We start from the raw sequence: 15,001 nt of genomic DNA on the forward strand, positions 1-15,001 counted from the left end.
GCTATCTCTCACTGTTACCAATAACCTACCCTTCAATTATGGGCTGCTCATGTCTTTGTCAGTGGGCAAACTTACAAAATCAGCAAGGGATCAAATACTTATTTCCCCCACTGTAGCTGAATGCACATACATATAGTTATTCCTTACCTGATAATTGTTGCTCCTTGAGACCAGATCAGTGTGGTATATCCTTCTTCCAAAAGAGGGAGACAAAGCAATTTCCTTCTTTGTTTGTAATAATATATATGCTGCTGCAGCAGGTAGCTTGTCAGTATTCTTTTAGTAAGTTGTCTCCATAGCTGAGCCGTTGGATCTTTTATTGCCTGTTGTACCATCTTTATACTCATAAATCCACCAACAAAAGGGAAGTGAAGTGCAAACCAATCAGCAAAACAGTAATACTTCACCATAAACACTGTGTTCAGTCTTACATACTCCAAAATGTTATATATATTTTTTGAAAAGTAGGATGGAAAAGCCTCAGACTTCTGACGGGAGAATTTATACTTTTCCACCCATTCATATATCCATCACAGGCATAAAAACCTTCCAACCTCCCTACTTTCACTCAAAACTTTATTTTTAATTAACATGTTCTTAAAAAAAAACAACCTTTTATTTAAATTGTACTTAGCTTTTTAGCTTAGTTTCATGGTATCCCCGACGTTGGCCGCCGTTTCACAGTTAACCAACTGCTACATCAGGGGATTAAGACCATTTCCGAAGTCAAAATGTGCTCTTCAAGTTCTCTCCAAACTGAGCACTTTCAGTGATTACTCGTAAATCCACACATTTAAAAAAAATGTTTCTTAAGTCAGCTGTGTCTGCAAATAGGTGGGAAAATGTGGAATACAGATGTAACAAATAAATATAAATAAATAAATAAACACCCAGTCTCTCTCTCTCTCTTAGTACCTGTAGATTCTTGGGTGGGTTCCTGGACTGAAGGAATGACTTTTATTGGCTAAGGCCTAACTGCACTTTCAATTTCATCTTATCAGATGAGTCCAGACCAGTAGGATATATAAAAGCCCTCTTCATTTGGGACAGGAGGAATCCACTGTGATAGCCAGGACTTCCAGTCCAAAGGTGGCTTGCTTTCTGACCTCAGCAGTACAGAGAGGGAGTCAAAGCACACAATAAGCAATACAAAAAGAAAAAGCACCAAGAGCCTTCAAATCCGGAACAGGTCCTTTAATCAGTCATATTAATAGATGCTATACATCGTGGACCCGACAAGGGCCATGTTTTGGCACTCAATGCCTGCATCAGGGGTCATACAGCATAAAGAATTCAAAACTGAGGTAGCCCAGCATCGGACTTATAGTGATGATAATGAACCTGTTAAAGGGTCAGTATTTCAGTGATATGTTCGTACAGCAAACAAAGTGCTGTATGACCCCAATGGTCCATGATGTACAGCATCTATTCATATGACTGATTAAAGAACCTGTTCCGGATTTGAAGGCTCTTGGTGCTTTTTCTTTTTATATTGCTTTCTGATCTCCCCAGGTCTAGCCTATAATACTGTGTTAAGGGATAGAGAGATGTCCATGTTGCTTCTTTACCTTCTAGATACCTTCTTTACCTGCTAGATACCTTCTAGCACAACTGACCTATATTCCACCCAAGAGACTACCTGGGCCCTAGTCAAGTGAGCTCTTAAGTCCTTCAGAGCTTCACATTCATATAAGCCATATCCCACTGTGATGATTTCTTATCTGTCTGGTGAAAGAGGTTTTCAAAACTGCCTCTCCTCTTAGAGTTCTGCCAAAAAGGACAAAAAGCCTGTCAGTCTTCGGAAAGGTTCAGTCATCTTCAGATATTTGCAGAATGTCCTTCTGATGTCCAGGAGATATAGCACCCTGCTAGTTTGCCCATCCTGATGTCTCAAAAGGCTAGGCAAATCAATTGTCTGGTTGAAATAAAAGGGTGAAACTACCTTTAGCAAGAAAGATGGTATTGTGCTTCTCCATGGATCAGATCCTGGTATGTGTCAAGGAGGTAGAATTGGAAAATTGGTCTTTTATCTCTATTGCTCCCTGTTGCAGTGTCTCCCTGACCTGTGGTACACAAAGTGAATCTGCTACTGCTAGCCTCTTCAGGCCTCCATAACAGGGACACCTCAGCCAATCTGGGGCCACCAGGATTATGTGTCCTGTTTGTGTGGAGGTATTCTGCATTGAAAAAAAATAAACAGCATCTCATCGTGAGGCTATGAGATTCTCAAGGCATCTATTCCATTTGGTTATTTCATGCTCCATTTGCTTAACCTAGGTGCTTTGGCTTTCTGAGTTGTTGGCATCAAATCAATGGAGGGCTCCCTTAAGTAGTCACGATTATGTTGAAGGCCTGTCAGCTGAGTTTCCACTCTCTGGCCTTCAGCTAGTGAAGGCTTAGTCTAACTGCTCATATGGCACTCTGGCAGTGTCTCTAGATGCCTCTCTGCCCATATCATGATAAGGCTCACCTTCCTCACCATATAGCAGCTCCTGGACATTACATTACATCTGGATCTTGTAATGCACCAATACCTTAATAGTTCAAGGCATATCACACAATAAGAAACTAGACCAACATGACCAGAGATGTATAACAATAATTATAACAATAATACTTTTGATTGTGAAAAACTAATCACTACCAATCACTATCTGGTCCCTCCTTGTTTGTTAATGTGTGCTACAGCTAATGTATTGTCTGCATGAACTCATACCACTTTGTCTTCAAGGAGGCTTTGGGACCTTTGGAATAAACTTCCTGAGCCCCTACGTCTTGCCCCTTCCTTGGCCACCTTTAAATCTAGACTGAAAGCCCACCTCTTTAACATTGCTTTTGACTCGTAACCACTTGTAACCACTCGCCTCCACCTACCCTCCTCTCTTCCTTCCTGTTCACATTAATTGATTTGATTTGCTTACTTTATTTATTTATTTTTTTGTCTTTTAGATTGTAAGCTCTTTGAGCAGGGACTGTCTTTCTTCTATGTTTGTGCAGCGCTGTGTACACCTTGTAGCGCTATAGAAATGCTAAATAGTAGTAGTAGTAGGGCCAGATGGCTCTGATGTCCAACCCATTTATTGGTTCCTTGGATTCTATACTTGATCATCTTCCCTAAACAATGTGCCCCCTCCATCCCTGGGACACTACATGAGCAATCAGAGTGGCCAGGCAAGGGATCTAAGTCTATCCCTCCCTCAAGATTGACTCTGAGCCACTATTGCAGACTCTACTACTACTACTTAACATTTCTAGAGCGCTACTAGGGTTACGCAGCGCTGTACAATTTAACAAAGAGAGACAGTCCCTGCTCAAAGAGCTTACAATCTAATAGACAAGTGAACGGTCGGTCTCCGAACCCCCAGAAAATATCAAGTGGCCGGTCAAACCCTCTCCCACTCTCCCACCCACCGTGCGACCGGGGGGGGGGCTGAAGGTCCACCCAACTCCCCCCCCTCGTGTTGTTGTACCAATCCCTGGTGGTCCAGTAGGAGTAGTGACAACCCCCCTTTCGGCCCACCTACCCTCTCCCACCCTCCCACCCAGCGAGCGAAGCCACCCCAACTCCCCCCCAGCGTATACCAATCCCTGGTGGTCTAGCGTAGTAGAAGTAGTGACAACCCCCCTCCCGGCCCCCCTACCTTTAGTTGGAGGAGGGACGCAGCCTGCCTCCCTCCTCTTCCAGTGGACGACATCGCAAAATGGCGGAGCCCAGCCCCGCCCATTGCATCCTGGGATACGCTGGGCGGGGCTACAAACCATGCAAGGGAATCGCTCCCTTACATGGTCTGTTGCCCCGCACCGTGCATCCCAGGATGCAATGGGCGGGGCTGGATGCCGCCATTTTGCGATGTCGTCCACTGGAAGAGGAGGGAGGCAGGCTGCGTCCCTCCTCCAACTAAAGGTAGGGGGGCCGGGAGGGGGGTTGTCACTACTTCTAGACCACCAGGGATTGGTATATGCTGGGGGGGGGGGGGGAGTTGGGATGGCTTCGCTCGCTGGGTGGAAGGGTGGGAGACTCGGAACACATGAACAGCTCTGCTCCTAAAACAGCATGAAATGAGTTGTTAAGCTGGTACCGAGAGAAATGAGGTGCTGTTTCACTTTCATATTTTCAATAGTGAAGGACAGGCAAACTCTGTAGGACTCTAGGGAACCCATCTGTCCCTAGTGATTGAAAATATAATATTGAACCACCCTCCTCCCCCCTCCACACCACTGGCTGCATGCATTTAGAGGACTCCCGCTCAGCTTAGAGGGAAAAGTGGCTGACTCTGCCCTGGAATCAAGGACATTGCTATAGGTAGGCTTGGGTGGGCCCAGTTTAGGATCCAAAGTGCACAGCCTTTCTGCCGCAGCTCATCCACCTCCCACCTGCTTTTAGACAGCCGGCAGATCTCCTGATCCTCCTCCTACCTGTCTTTTTTTTTCTTTTTAATGCGGGTCAGGTCCTGGATCTGCAGTCTTGGTAGGCCGTTAAGTGCTGCACGCCATCCTGCACCGCTACTCTCTCGGCTCTCACTTACTCCCGTCCGACAACCGTCCGGTTTGTTTTAGTAAGCTCAGCTGCTCTGCCTTGCTCCCTGCAGTGCACCGCAGTGCCGCATGGGAAAGGCTACCGGCTGTGTCGTGAGTACGGCTCATCCACACTGTGCCGGGTCTCGGGTACCCTCGCTAGCCTGGATGATATTCATGATCACAGCAGCACTTCCCTGTGGCCCCACACAACAAGCACAGGAGCCAGCACAGTGCTCTGAGCACCACTTGTAAGCAGCTGCTTAGGTAAAATATGTATATATTTTTTAATTTTAACATGTCCCGGATAGAGTGTAATCAAAATGCTGGCTGGTGGTAGGCTTCTGGGTGGGGGTGAGCTCTTCACTTCCTATGGCAAAAAAAAGTATAATTAATGATTCAATATACCTTTTTTGCCCCAGGCAGTAAAGAGCCCGCCCCCACTCAGAAGCTCACCAACAATAAATTTTAATAGTGCTCAGGTAAATTTTAAAAAGGTTGTCTATTTCTCGTGTTGGTGGGTTTTTGGGTGGGGAAGGTCTCTGCAGTGCCCAGGTTAAAATTAAAAAAGTGTAGGCAGTTTTCTGGGTGGAGGTGGGCTCTGCAGTGCCCAAGACATTAAAAAAAAAAGTCTTATATACCATGAGGTATGGGTAGGGGGTAGGACAGGGCTGACACTAGGCTCCAGGGAGGGGTGGGGTGGTAGGATAGGGCTGATGCTTAGCTATGGGATGGATGGTGGGGAAGGGAGGGGCTTATACTGGGCTACAGGGATGGATGGGGGATTAGGGAAGGGAAAGGCTGATACTGGGCTACTGGGATGGATTGGGGGGAGGTGTAGGGAAGGGAAGGCCTTTATGTTTTATGTAATATGCTTTAAAATTATGTGTTGAATTGTGATCTGTTTAGAATTGCACTATAGTACAGAATAGAAATTTGGAAAATAAATAAATTTCTAATTTTTGGTCCTTTATTCTTGGTCTGTGTTCTGCACGTGATGGAGCAGGTGAGAGATTCTGCTGGCACATGGTTTGTGTGGAGATCTGTGAGTCTGACTTGTCTGGCTTTTCCAATGGGATGCGTATTGCTGTTGTATATATTCACTGCTGTCTTTTAAAAGGTACTCTTATTGGAACTGGTGTTACGGTTTGCAACTTAGGCCCTAAGAAGCCTCTTTGCAGGATTTAGTGTTACTTCACAAAGTACCTGGCAATGAAGGGACTTTGTGTTGCTATTATTGAGGTGCTACCAGAATTTGAGTACATTGTTCCAATGGAAAGCTGTAAGAGGAAACATTCTAGCTATATTCTGTATGCCACAGATTTCACAGTAGGTAGATACAAATCTTGACGTTGACAGTAATTTTTCTTATTTCATTAGTTAGAAATCTGGGGCTTTGCTTCATGTGGTTTTTGATGTGTTGAAGAGTAGATAAAGGTGAACAGTTCTGGAAAAATATAAGTTTATTAACTGGCATAAATTAATTGCTATTGAAATAAACGTAAATTCTGTTGAGTACTTTCTATTTCCCTTAAGTCCTTTTTTTTTTTTAAAGGTAAAATACATAACATTTGGGCTTTTTTGTTGTTGTTGTTGTGCCACAGACTGTAGTGTTCAGTGTTTCGCCTGCATGAACATTATCTGTTGGGTGTGTCCCAACAGAAGAATGGTTGAGATTGAGAACCATCTAGATTGTGAGGTTGGGGGGTGCTAAGCTTTAGTAAAAGGGCCACTTTATTATGCTTCTGCTACCTATGTTTTTGGAAGTAAATTCAGAAGATCCTTATCACAAAACTTATTGAAGTTCATTATGATTTTAGCTTCCAGGAGAGAAAATTCTCAACAGTGTTCCTGAGATAAATATATTTCCTGACAGTGTTCCTTAGTCTATCCCCATGGTAAAACAAAGTTCTGTACTAAGCTACTTCAAAAAACCACGTTTAGAGGAGCATGGCAAGGATGCAGATAGATTTGAAAAACCACATCTAGAGGAGCATGGCAAGGATGCTGTTTCCTCAACAAGTTCTACTTTATGCTCACAGATCAGTAGACCTAGTGTTTAACGATGGAATTACCTTCAGATTTATCCAACACTGATAAACCACCAAAACAACCAAAGTTACAGGCTTTCCCGGTCTGTTCAATTTGTGGCAAAGACAGAAGTTTTTCATCTCACTGGTACAAAACGTTTGCTGGCTAGAATACAGTGCAAGCCAGGATGCAGTGTTCTACAAAGTGTGCAGACATTTTTCTGATACCTGGGCTGAAGAAACGTCCATGAGAACTGGCTTTAGAGATTGGAAGTACATGAATCAGAGCTGCTTAAAACATGAATCCAGCAAGGCACACTCTCTTGCACTAGGAAAATGTGGACTACAAACAAAGTCACTTACCAGGAGGTCGGGGGAAACATTTTCAATCAACTAAACCAAGATGCCATGAACTCTTCTGCCGTTAAAAAGAAATCATGAGCACATGAAAGTAGTGCTTGATATTGTGATATTCTGTGCTAAACAAGAAATTCTACTATGCGGACACAGAGAGACCGAAGAAGCCCTAAATAAAGGAAACATTTTGAAAATGTTCAAACTCCTCAGCAAATATGACGATAGTCTCCAAAGGTGTCTTAAAAAAACTTCCAAAGAATGCAACTCTAATGAGCCCAGATATTCAGAATGAACTGTTGGAATCTGTCACTTTGCTACTGTTATGTAAAATCAAATCTGAAATACATGAAACCAGTAATACATACTATGCAATTCTGAGTGTTGAATGCAAAGATCTCTCCAAACATGAGCTTGTTGTGTCAGGTACCTACACAAAGGGGTAATAAAGGAAAGGGCAGTTGGATTTGTTGATACTGTAGTCATGACAGCAAATAGGATTTCTGATAAAATGATAAAAGTGCTTGAATTAGATCCAGAGTTATGTGTTGGCTTCAGCTTTGATGTAGCATCTGTGAGGTCTGAAAACAAAGGAGGTGTTCATGTCATTTTGAAACCACGTTTCGGCGGGCTGTTTATATGCCTCAGTCTGGTTCTGCAGAGTATCTAAAGCATGTGCCTCTGTTAGCAGGTTTTTTGAAATTCTGAAGTCTTTGCATAGTTTTATGACAGGTACACATAGGCATGCTTGTTTTTTTGGAAGTACAGAAACAACTGCATCCTGATAGACAATGCCTTGAAGTTGAACGATCAACAGACACAAGGTGGAGCTCAAAATCTGGCTCTGTGAAAAAAGTGTTGATGCTTTATGATATTATTCTTGAAGTACTTGCTGAAATTTCAAATGTTGCTGGACAGACAAAACTAGATTCCCAATTTCTTCTACATCAGTTAGAAACAAAGAAATTCTTATTTCTCTCAGCTTCATTTGAGAAATTATTTGAAAGCAGTGATTTTGCCATGACTACAGAGTGCCACATTGTCTGTTAAAGATTGCATTAGTCTGATAGAGTGTCTAAAAGAAACTTTTGTTCAGTTTAGGGAGAACACGTCAAATGACTTTGATAAACTTTTTTAAGTTAACAGAGGATCTCCTGGAGAAATATGACCTTGAAAAGTGAGATGTTTCTTCCTCTCGAAAGACAAAGCTACCTACAAAGTTTAGTGAAGCATTGTTTTTTCCCCACTTTGGGTAGATCTTCTTGTGTGCAAAGCAATGAAGATTTGAGACATCTGTGGAATGAATTTTTGACTGACAGACAACAGAATTGAATAATCATTTTCAAGATGATGCTTATGGAATGATGACTTCTTCTTCTGCCTGTATGCCAACATCTGAGGCCTTTGGCCGAAGAGAGAGAGTTTACTGCCCCCGTGCACGTTTTATGGTATTACCATAGAGGAAGCTGATTAACAGTGTTTGTTCAGCATCTAAAATGCAAAGTAGCAGAAGGTAGAAATTATCCATCTTTAATCAAAGTACTAGACAAGTGCAATTTTCCCAAATGTCAATGCCCTTTTAAGAGTACTTATCACTCTGCCGATGTCAACCTGCACTGTGGAACGACTGTTTTCAACTGTAAACAGGATCAAAACAGCATCAAGAGCCTCAATGTTCACCAGTCACCTCTATAATCTGTCACTTTTATCATTTGAGAGAGAACTGTGTGATTCATTGGACTATGATGGCATTATTGATATATTCAACACCAAAAGACGGCACCTCATTTTTTAGTGAGCACAGTGTCTCAACTCAGCAGAATAAGATATAAGCTATCAATTTGGTAGGTGCTGTTACACAGCTTGGCAATTGTACATTAGCACCAAATTCTAAATTACTTTATTTAAAGCTTCACTAGTGCTGCCCACCAGGCACTTTTATAATCCTATATACAGAAAGGCTCTTAGCCTTTGAGAAAGCTTAGCTGACTAATAAAAGATATACCTTTTGTCAATCCCTATTAGGTATGAGCTTCTTATTTAACTTATATTTGATTTTTGTCTTTGATCTCACTGTCTGCATGAAACACATATGTACAAAATATTTGTTTTGTCCCACAACACATATGGTGTATGCATTCCATATTATGCACTGTTCTTTTTAAATAGTTATGCTTCTTGAATGCATGTAACCACGCCTGCACTTTCTGCATTTGACAAATGATGGCTTTGTTCTTGTTTTTATTTGAAAGTGTTTGTTTTTAGAAATAGATATTAATTATTTTTGGATTTATATATTTTATAGTGTTTCCCCTGACACAGCCTTCAGGAGAAACATGGCCATGTCGGGTCATTTTCAGTAAATTTTTTTGTTTTGTTCTTCATCTATAATTCGTTCTGTTCCTTTGATATATATTTATTATAAAGCAAAGTTGAAGGACATGTGCCAAACTGTGGAAATTTTATTTTCTCAGCATCAGAAGAGAGAGAAAGCAGTAGAGACAAAGGAAAGGAAAAAGACTTCAAAGGTATTTTACCTGTTTTGCTTAATCAGGCATGTACATTTGTTATAAAGCAAGTTTGAATAATATATGCCATTGCTGTAATTATATTGCAGGATCCTGTTATGTGTGTTGAGATGTTTGCATTATAGTAGACATGTCTGGTCAAGTTTGATATGGTGTAATGTAACTATATTTAAAAATATTGCTTTCTTCCCATTAAGTATGTTTGTGGTTTATGTTGATGAAAGGAAGCTGTTGGGCAGAGTACTTAGAAACCATCTTCAAGTGCATTCTAAGTCATTATTTTAGAGCATCCCAAGCAGTGGCGTAGCAAGAGCGGTGCGGTGGGGGCAGTCCGGCCCGGGTGCACGCCACTGGTGGGGTGTCGGCTCTGCTGGCTCCCTGCTCCCTCTGCCCCAGAACAGGTTACTTCCTGTTCCGGGGCAGAGGGAGCAGGGAACCAGCGGAACCAACACCCCCCCCCCCCAGCGTCGTGCACACGGCAGGCAAGAATGCACTCGGGGGGGTTGGGTGATGCGCTGAGGGGGGGGGCTTGGGTGATGCGCCTAGGGTGGGTGTCATGCTGCACCGGGGGTGCGCAGCGGCGAACCGCCCCGGGTGGCAGCCGCCCTCGCTACGCCACTGATCCCAAGAAACACTACTCATATCTATGTACATAGTGCCCACCCATATTAGCTCTGGGCCTACTGAAAATGTCAGGTCTGGTTATGCCACAGCCTGGAATGCCTCCAAATAGCGAGTTTTGGCTTGGGCACTAACCGAACATTTTCAGCAGCACTATCCGCTCCTAGCTATTTAAATTGTTTTAAATATTGGGACCTTTCTTTTCTCATAACTACCATAAACATACTGTAGTAGTCACCTTGCAGAGGTTTGGTATAGCTCTTATGCAACAAGGTCAGCAAGTGTGAAGATACCCAGAAATACTCAAAAATGTGATCTCTCCACACTCAGACCTCATTTGGGGGAACTCAACATTATGCTCCTGTGTGGAGAGACTCAGGTTTCCCATGCAGGTTCCTGTCCTTGCATGCACATCAAACAGCAGACCAGCACTCTGAAGAACAAGGCAGTTTATTAAAACAAGAACCTAACGTGGCCATGTTTTGCCCAAAGGCTGCTTCAGGGGTAATACTACAATACAAACAAATACTACAATACAAACATATGTCAATGCTGTACCTCCTTGGGTGAATCTCTTCATAATTACTACTACTACTACTATTTAGCATTTTTATAGCGCTACAAGGCGTACGCAGCGCTGCACAAACATAGAAGAAAGACCGTCCCTGCTCAAAGAGCTTACAATCTAATAGACAAAAATAAAGTAAGCAAATCAAATCAATTAATGTGTAGAGGAAGGAATCCCAATAACTAAATAAATAAAATCATAAAGAATATAAATTGAAATTGAATAAAAATTCATACATATAATAAAAACATATGAAGACAAAACAGCCAATAAAAAGACATGAGTCATGCAGTGTGAAATATTCCATGAAGTAGATAAAAATCATGCTTAATCAGAACACAAATAGTACAATGATAAAGTGTACCATAATAAGGTGTAGATGCTTTTATTATATGTATGAATTTTTTATTTAAATTCGATTTATGTTCTTTATGTTTTTAATTTATTGACATATGTTTCTATTGTAGTATTACCCCTGAGGCAGCCTTTGGGTGAAACATGGCCATGTCGGGTTCTTGTTTTAATAAACCGCCTTGTTCTTCAGAGTGCTTGCACCTTTGCAGGGTTGCGTATCACCACCTCTTTTTTAGTTTGCTGTAGCATGCACAGCACCAGGAAGATGGGTCACTGTGGGTTGCATGCATGGTAAAAAGAAGTTTTAAATCTCTTCACTTGTGATCTTAAGGTCTATTTAATAATCGTCTATTAATGTGAAAGTATGACACAATGATCTGCATCTGTAAATGTTTTCAATCTTCCCCCCCCCCCCCCCCAATTTTTATTTTAGCAGACAGAAGAGTGTAAAACCATAAGTCAACCTTCTGGCGAGAAAAAATGTACCCGAGCTTTATGTAAACTAATGAAAACAATATCTAGCTTTAGATCCTGCTGGAATAAATTAGCATATTTATCATCAAATAGAACTTTGCTAGAAAACATTTGCTAAACCTCATGTCTGCCCTGAAAAAAATAATGTTTGAGAGCATTGCAAGGACCATGCACTTTAGATGGGCATCCACATGTACACAATCTCTGCTCGTTCGAACCAGTGGTACAATTGCTACCACAAAATATCAAATCACTAAACCCTGTCAAAGTGGATAGCAGGAATCTGGGAAATCCATCTCTTCCCAGCAGCAGTGGATACAGAGGAAGCACAGCCATATGGAAAATCTGCAACCCCAGCACAATGCAAGAGAAAGCAGCTATACGGAACATATATCTAATGCATTCTACTAGTTTTATATAGTGTTAATGTATTATACATCTTATCAGATGGCTCTTATAAGAACTAACTTGCAAATGGCGAAGAAAACATTCATGCCTTTGCCTATATATACGTTGATTAGTAGTTTCAAATATATAACATATTTTCAGAGAATAATATATACTGTCCTGTTACCAGTTAGATGTGCATATTTAATATCTGACCAATAAATGTGTATGATAAATATTTTTATAAGTTTCTAACTACTGCATTTTTTAAACTGCATAACTTTACAATGTCGATAATAAAATTTCTTTGTGCAAAGATGTTTGATTATATGGATCAAAATGCATTAATTTCTGTTTTCATCTATTCTCTGAGGGTCCCTGTTACAAAGCGGCGGTAAGCCCATTTCGGGCTTACTGCTTGCTGAAAAGGAAGTACCGCTGGGCTACTGCAGCAGGTCAGTGGTAGTTCGCACCCCCAGCGCGCCGTCATGTCTGCCGCTACAAAAATAGATTTATTTTTTCCTGCCACCTCAATGGGTGGTGGTGGTAAGGGCTCCCCCTGAAATGGCCGCGTGGCAAGTGAAGCACTTGCTGTGTGGCCATTTCTTTAAAAAAACCCAAAGACCTACCTTTTACCCACTGTGGTAAAAGGGGGCCTTGGAATGCATCAAAACCATGTGCTGACACAAGCGCAGGCCCCCATTTGCTACAGCTTGGAAAAAGAGGCCCTGAGAGTATTGCAAACCTTTTGCTCATTATGAATTGAAAGTATATATGGTGAAAGATGTTGGTACAGTTTGTCATATGGTTGACAGTTGTTAGTTCCACACACTGTTCAAGAACTGGCATCAAACAAGATAGTGCCAGAAACCCTAACACGGGATATTAAGCATAGCATCACAATCCACAAAGGGAACAGGAGGATGCCCTCTATGAAAAACAGTGAAGAACCAAGGAGGAGTAGAGGGTGACACAAGACTCTCAAGGTGGGAGGATGCAGAAACGAAGTCTTACTGAGGCACTAAAACAGAGACCTGACATGGGCCTGTGTTTCGGCGGACCGCCTGCCTGCTTCAGGGGTCACAGAACTGATTTGATTTGAATGCAATTAAATTAAACTGTAAGGTGATTAGTTGACTTCGGAGCTGTCTCAAACTGCCGGACCTACAGGCAGATGCATCAAAAGTCCGTTTAAAGCACAGATTGCTCAGTAAAAAAAAATACCGAGTTGGAAATAGCGAAGGATGCTCAAAACAAATGGTATGCAAATTAGCTGCTTGCTAAAACAGTGAGCAACTCGGCAGGGGAGAAGGCAATTGATCTCCCGAGCATGCGCAGAACAGCCAATCACTAAGCATGGCTGCTTTGCGCATGCCGCAGATGGCTTTCATACATGCATACAAGCTGCATGTATGAAAGAATTGTGTATCTTTTTTTCAAACGTTTTTTAAATTGCTGCCAGTTGTCTCCTCTGCAGCACTCCCTTTCCTGTGGCCAGACCTGCCCGATGACCCTCGGCAGAAGTGGAGCCACTGTTGATGGGAGAGGGAAGAAAGCCAGGCAAAAAAGAGAGTGAAGGGCTGCTTGACGAGCTAGGGATGGGGGTGGGGTGGAGGGTGGGTGCTAGACATGCCACAGCTCTCCTCAGCTAATAGGCAGCTGCTATTTCTGAGGTAATGTGAAAGAAACAGCAGTACCGACAGCTCCTTACCACCTGTAAAAATTTCATCATTAAAGTCGCCAGTCCTTTCTGTGCATCACTATCAAAAGGACTGTGCATCACTTGGAATGCATATTTGAATAGTGACTAGCTCATTATAATAACTTTGCTTACAATTATCATTAGCTGCTACCGTGACAGGAAAAGAGGCCGCAGAATCCCTTTGTGCATGTCTCGCTGAACTCAGTGCTCGCTTAACCAGTTAAAACCAGCGTAAAAACCACATTGCTGGCTTGTTAATTTTTGTGCATCTGGGCCTATGTCTTGTAAGTCTTCTCTTCTCTTACAGTGCACTCGTGCCTTGAATTTCAAAGTTAATGCTCCTATTCCAGCTTTCTGTCCCCTGCCCCCCATGCCAACAGCACGCTTCTTAGACCTTTTGTCACCTTTCCGTTTCTTCCCTGTGGTGTCAGTTTCAAGTTTACCAGGATTTCTTTTTCTATCCTCCTACCCACCCCCATCCTCCCACCCTGTCAGACTGTCATAGTAATGCTTGAATGTTTTCACTTATATACACTGTCAGCTAGCACATTTGCTTATTTCCGATCTGACGAAGAAGGGCAACCTTCGAAAGCTAATCAAGAAATTTATTAAGTTATGTCCAATAAAAAAGGTATCATCTTATTTTCTTTTCCATGTTTTATTTTGTTTGATTTCTATTGATAACCTTAAGAGTGGACTAACACGGTTACCACACTCCTCTACTGTTTCTACCCTGTACAGTTAGCTTCCTCTCCCCTTGCCTCTTTTCTGCTTGGAGCTCTCTTTTAATATGCTCAATATTCTGAGTATAAAAGATTCCAGCTCTACTCCTCTTTTCACAGCTGGGGAGGGCTACTAATGAATTACCCTGCTCTCCTCCATTTCAACTCCACCCCATCTCTGCAGCTTGAAGAGTTACTAATTTGATATTCTGCCTTCCTGCACAGAAAATATCTGTGCCTACAACTCCCAGAAGACTTTGTTCCTACCCAGCCTGCCCACTGGACAGGGCTAAGCACCATATAAGGAAGAAAACTCCTTATATGGTGCTTAGCCCCACCAGTGCATCCCAGGATGTACTGGGCTGGGCGTCACCATTTTGGAAGATGCGGGGCCCAAAGCAGGAGGGAGGAGGTGTTGCTCCTGTCTTCTTGCCTCCAACCTTTTAAGAAGGTAAGGGGAGGGGGGGTCACTAGACCACCAAGGACATTCTTGATTAGTGTGGGGAGGGTGGTCAGGAGGGTGTGGGGGGTACCAGGCCCAGCCTTGGTACCACTACATGAAGACACCTTTGTTTATGTATACCCGGTTCCCGCTCAATGAGGCATGCATTAGGAAGCCATTTATGCAGGGTTAGACTGGCAACACATTCTCTAGGAAAGGAACAGTGAAGCTTCTAAGTAAGGTAAGTTCATATCACAGTTTTTCTCCCTTTCTTTGAGAGATACTGATTCAAGCCACATTTCCC

General features: G+C 42.4%; 1 protein-coding gene across 3 annotated transcripts in view; it reads left to right on the forward strand.

The window, feature by feature from the left end:
• Positions 1 to 12,041, forward strand: part of IL7 (interleukin 7) — a 65,873-nt gene extending 53,832 nt beyond the window's left edge. For all 3 annotated transcript variants that reach the window (XM_030215779.1, XM_030215794.1, XM_030215787.1), the window contains 2 exons: positions 9,374 to 9,427; positions 11,404 to 12,041. In XM_030215779.1, coding sequence (XP_030071639.1) covers positions 9,374 to 9,427; positions 11,404 to 11,562 — 213 coding nt within the window. In that variant the 3' untranslated portion in view covers positions 11,563 to 12,041. The remainder of the gene's footprint in view (positions 1 to 9,373; positions 9,428 to 11,403) is intronic.
• Positions 12,042 to 15,001: the final 2,960 nt, after the last annotated feature.

Source organism: Microcaecilia unicolor, chromosome 1, assembly GCF_901765095.1.
Source record: "Microcaecilia unicolor chromosome 1, aMicUni1.1, whole genome shotgun sequence".
In the NCBI taxonomy this organism is placed as follows: domain Eukaryota; kingdom Metazoa; phylum Chordata; class Amphibia; order Gymnophiona; family Siphonopidae; genus Microcaecilia; species Microcaecilia unicolor.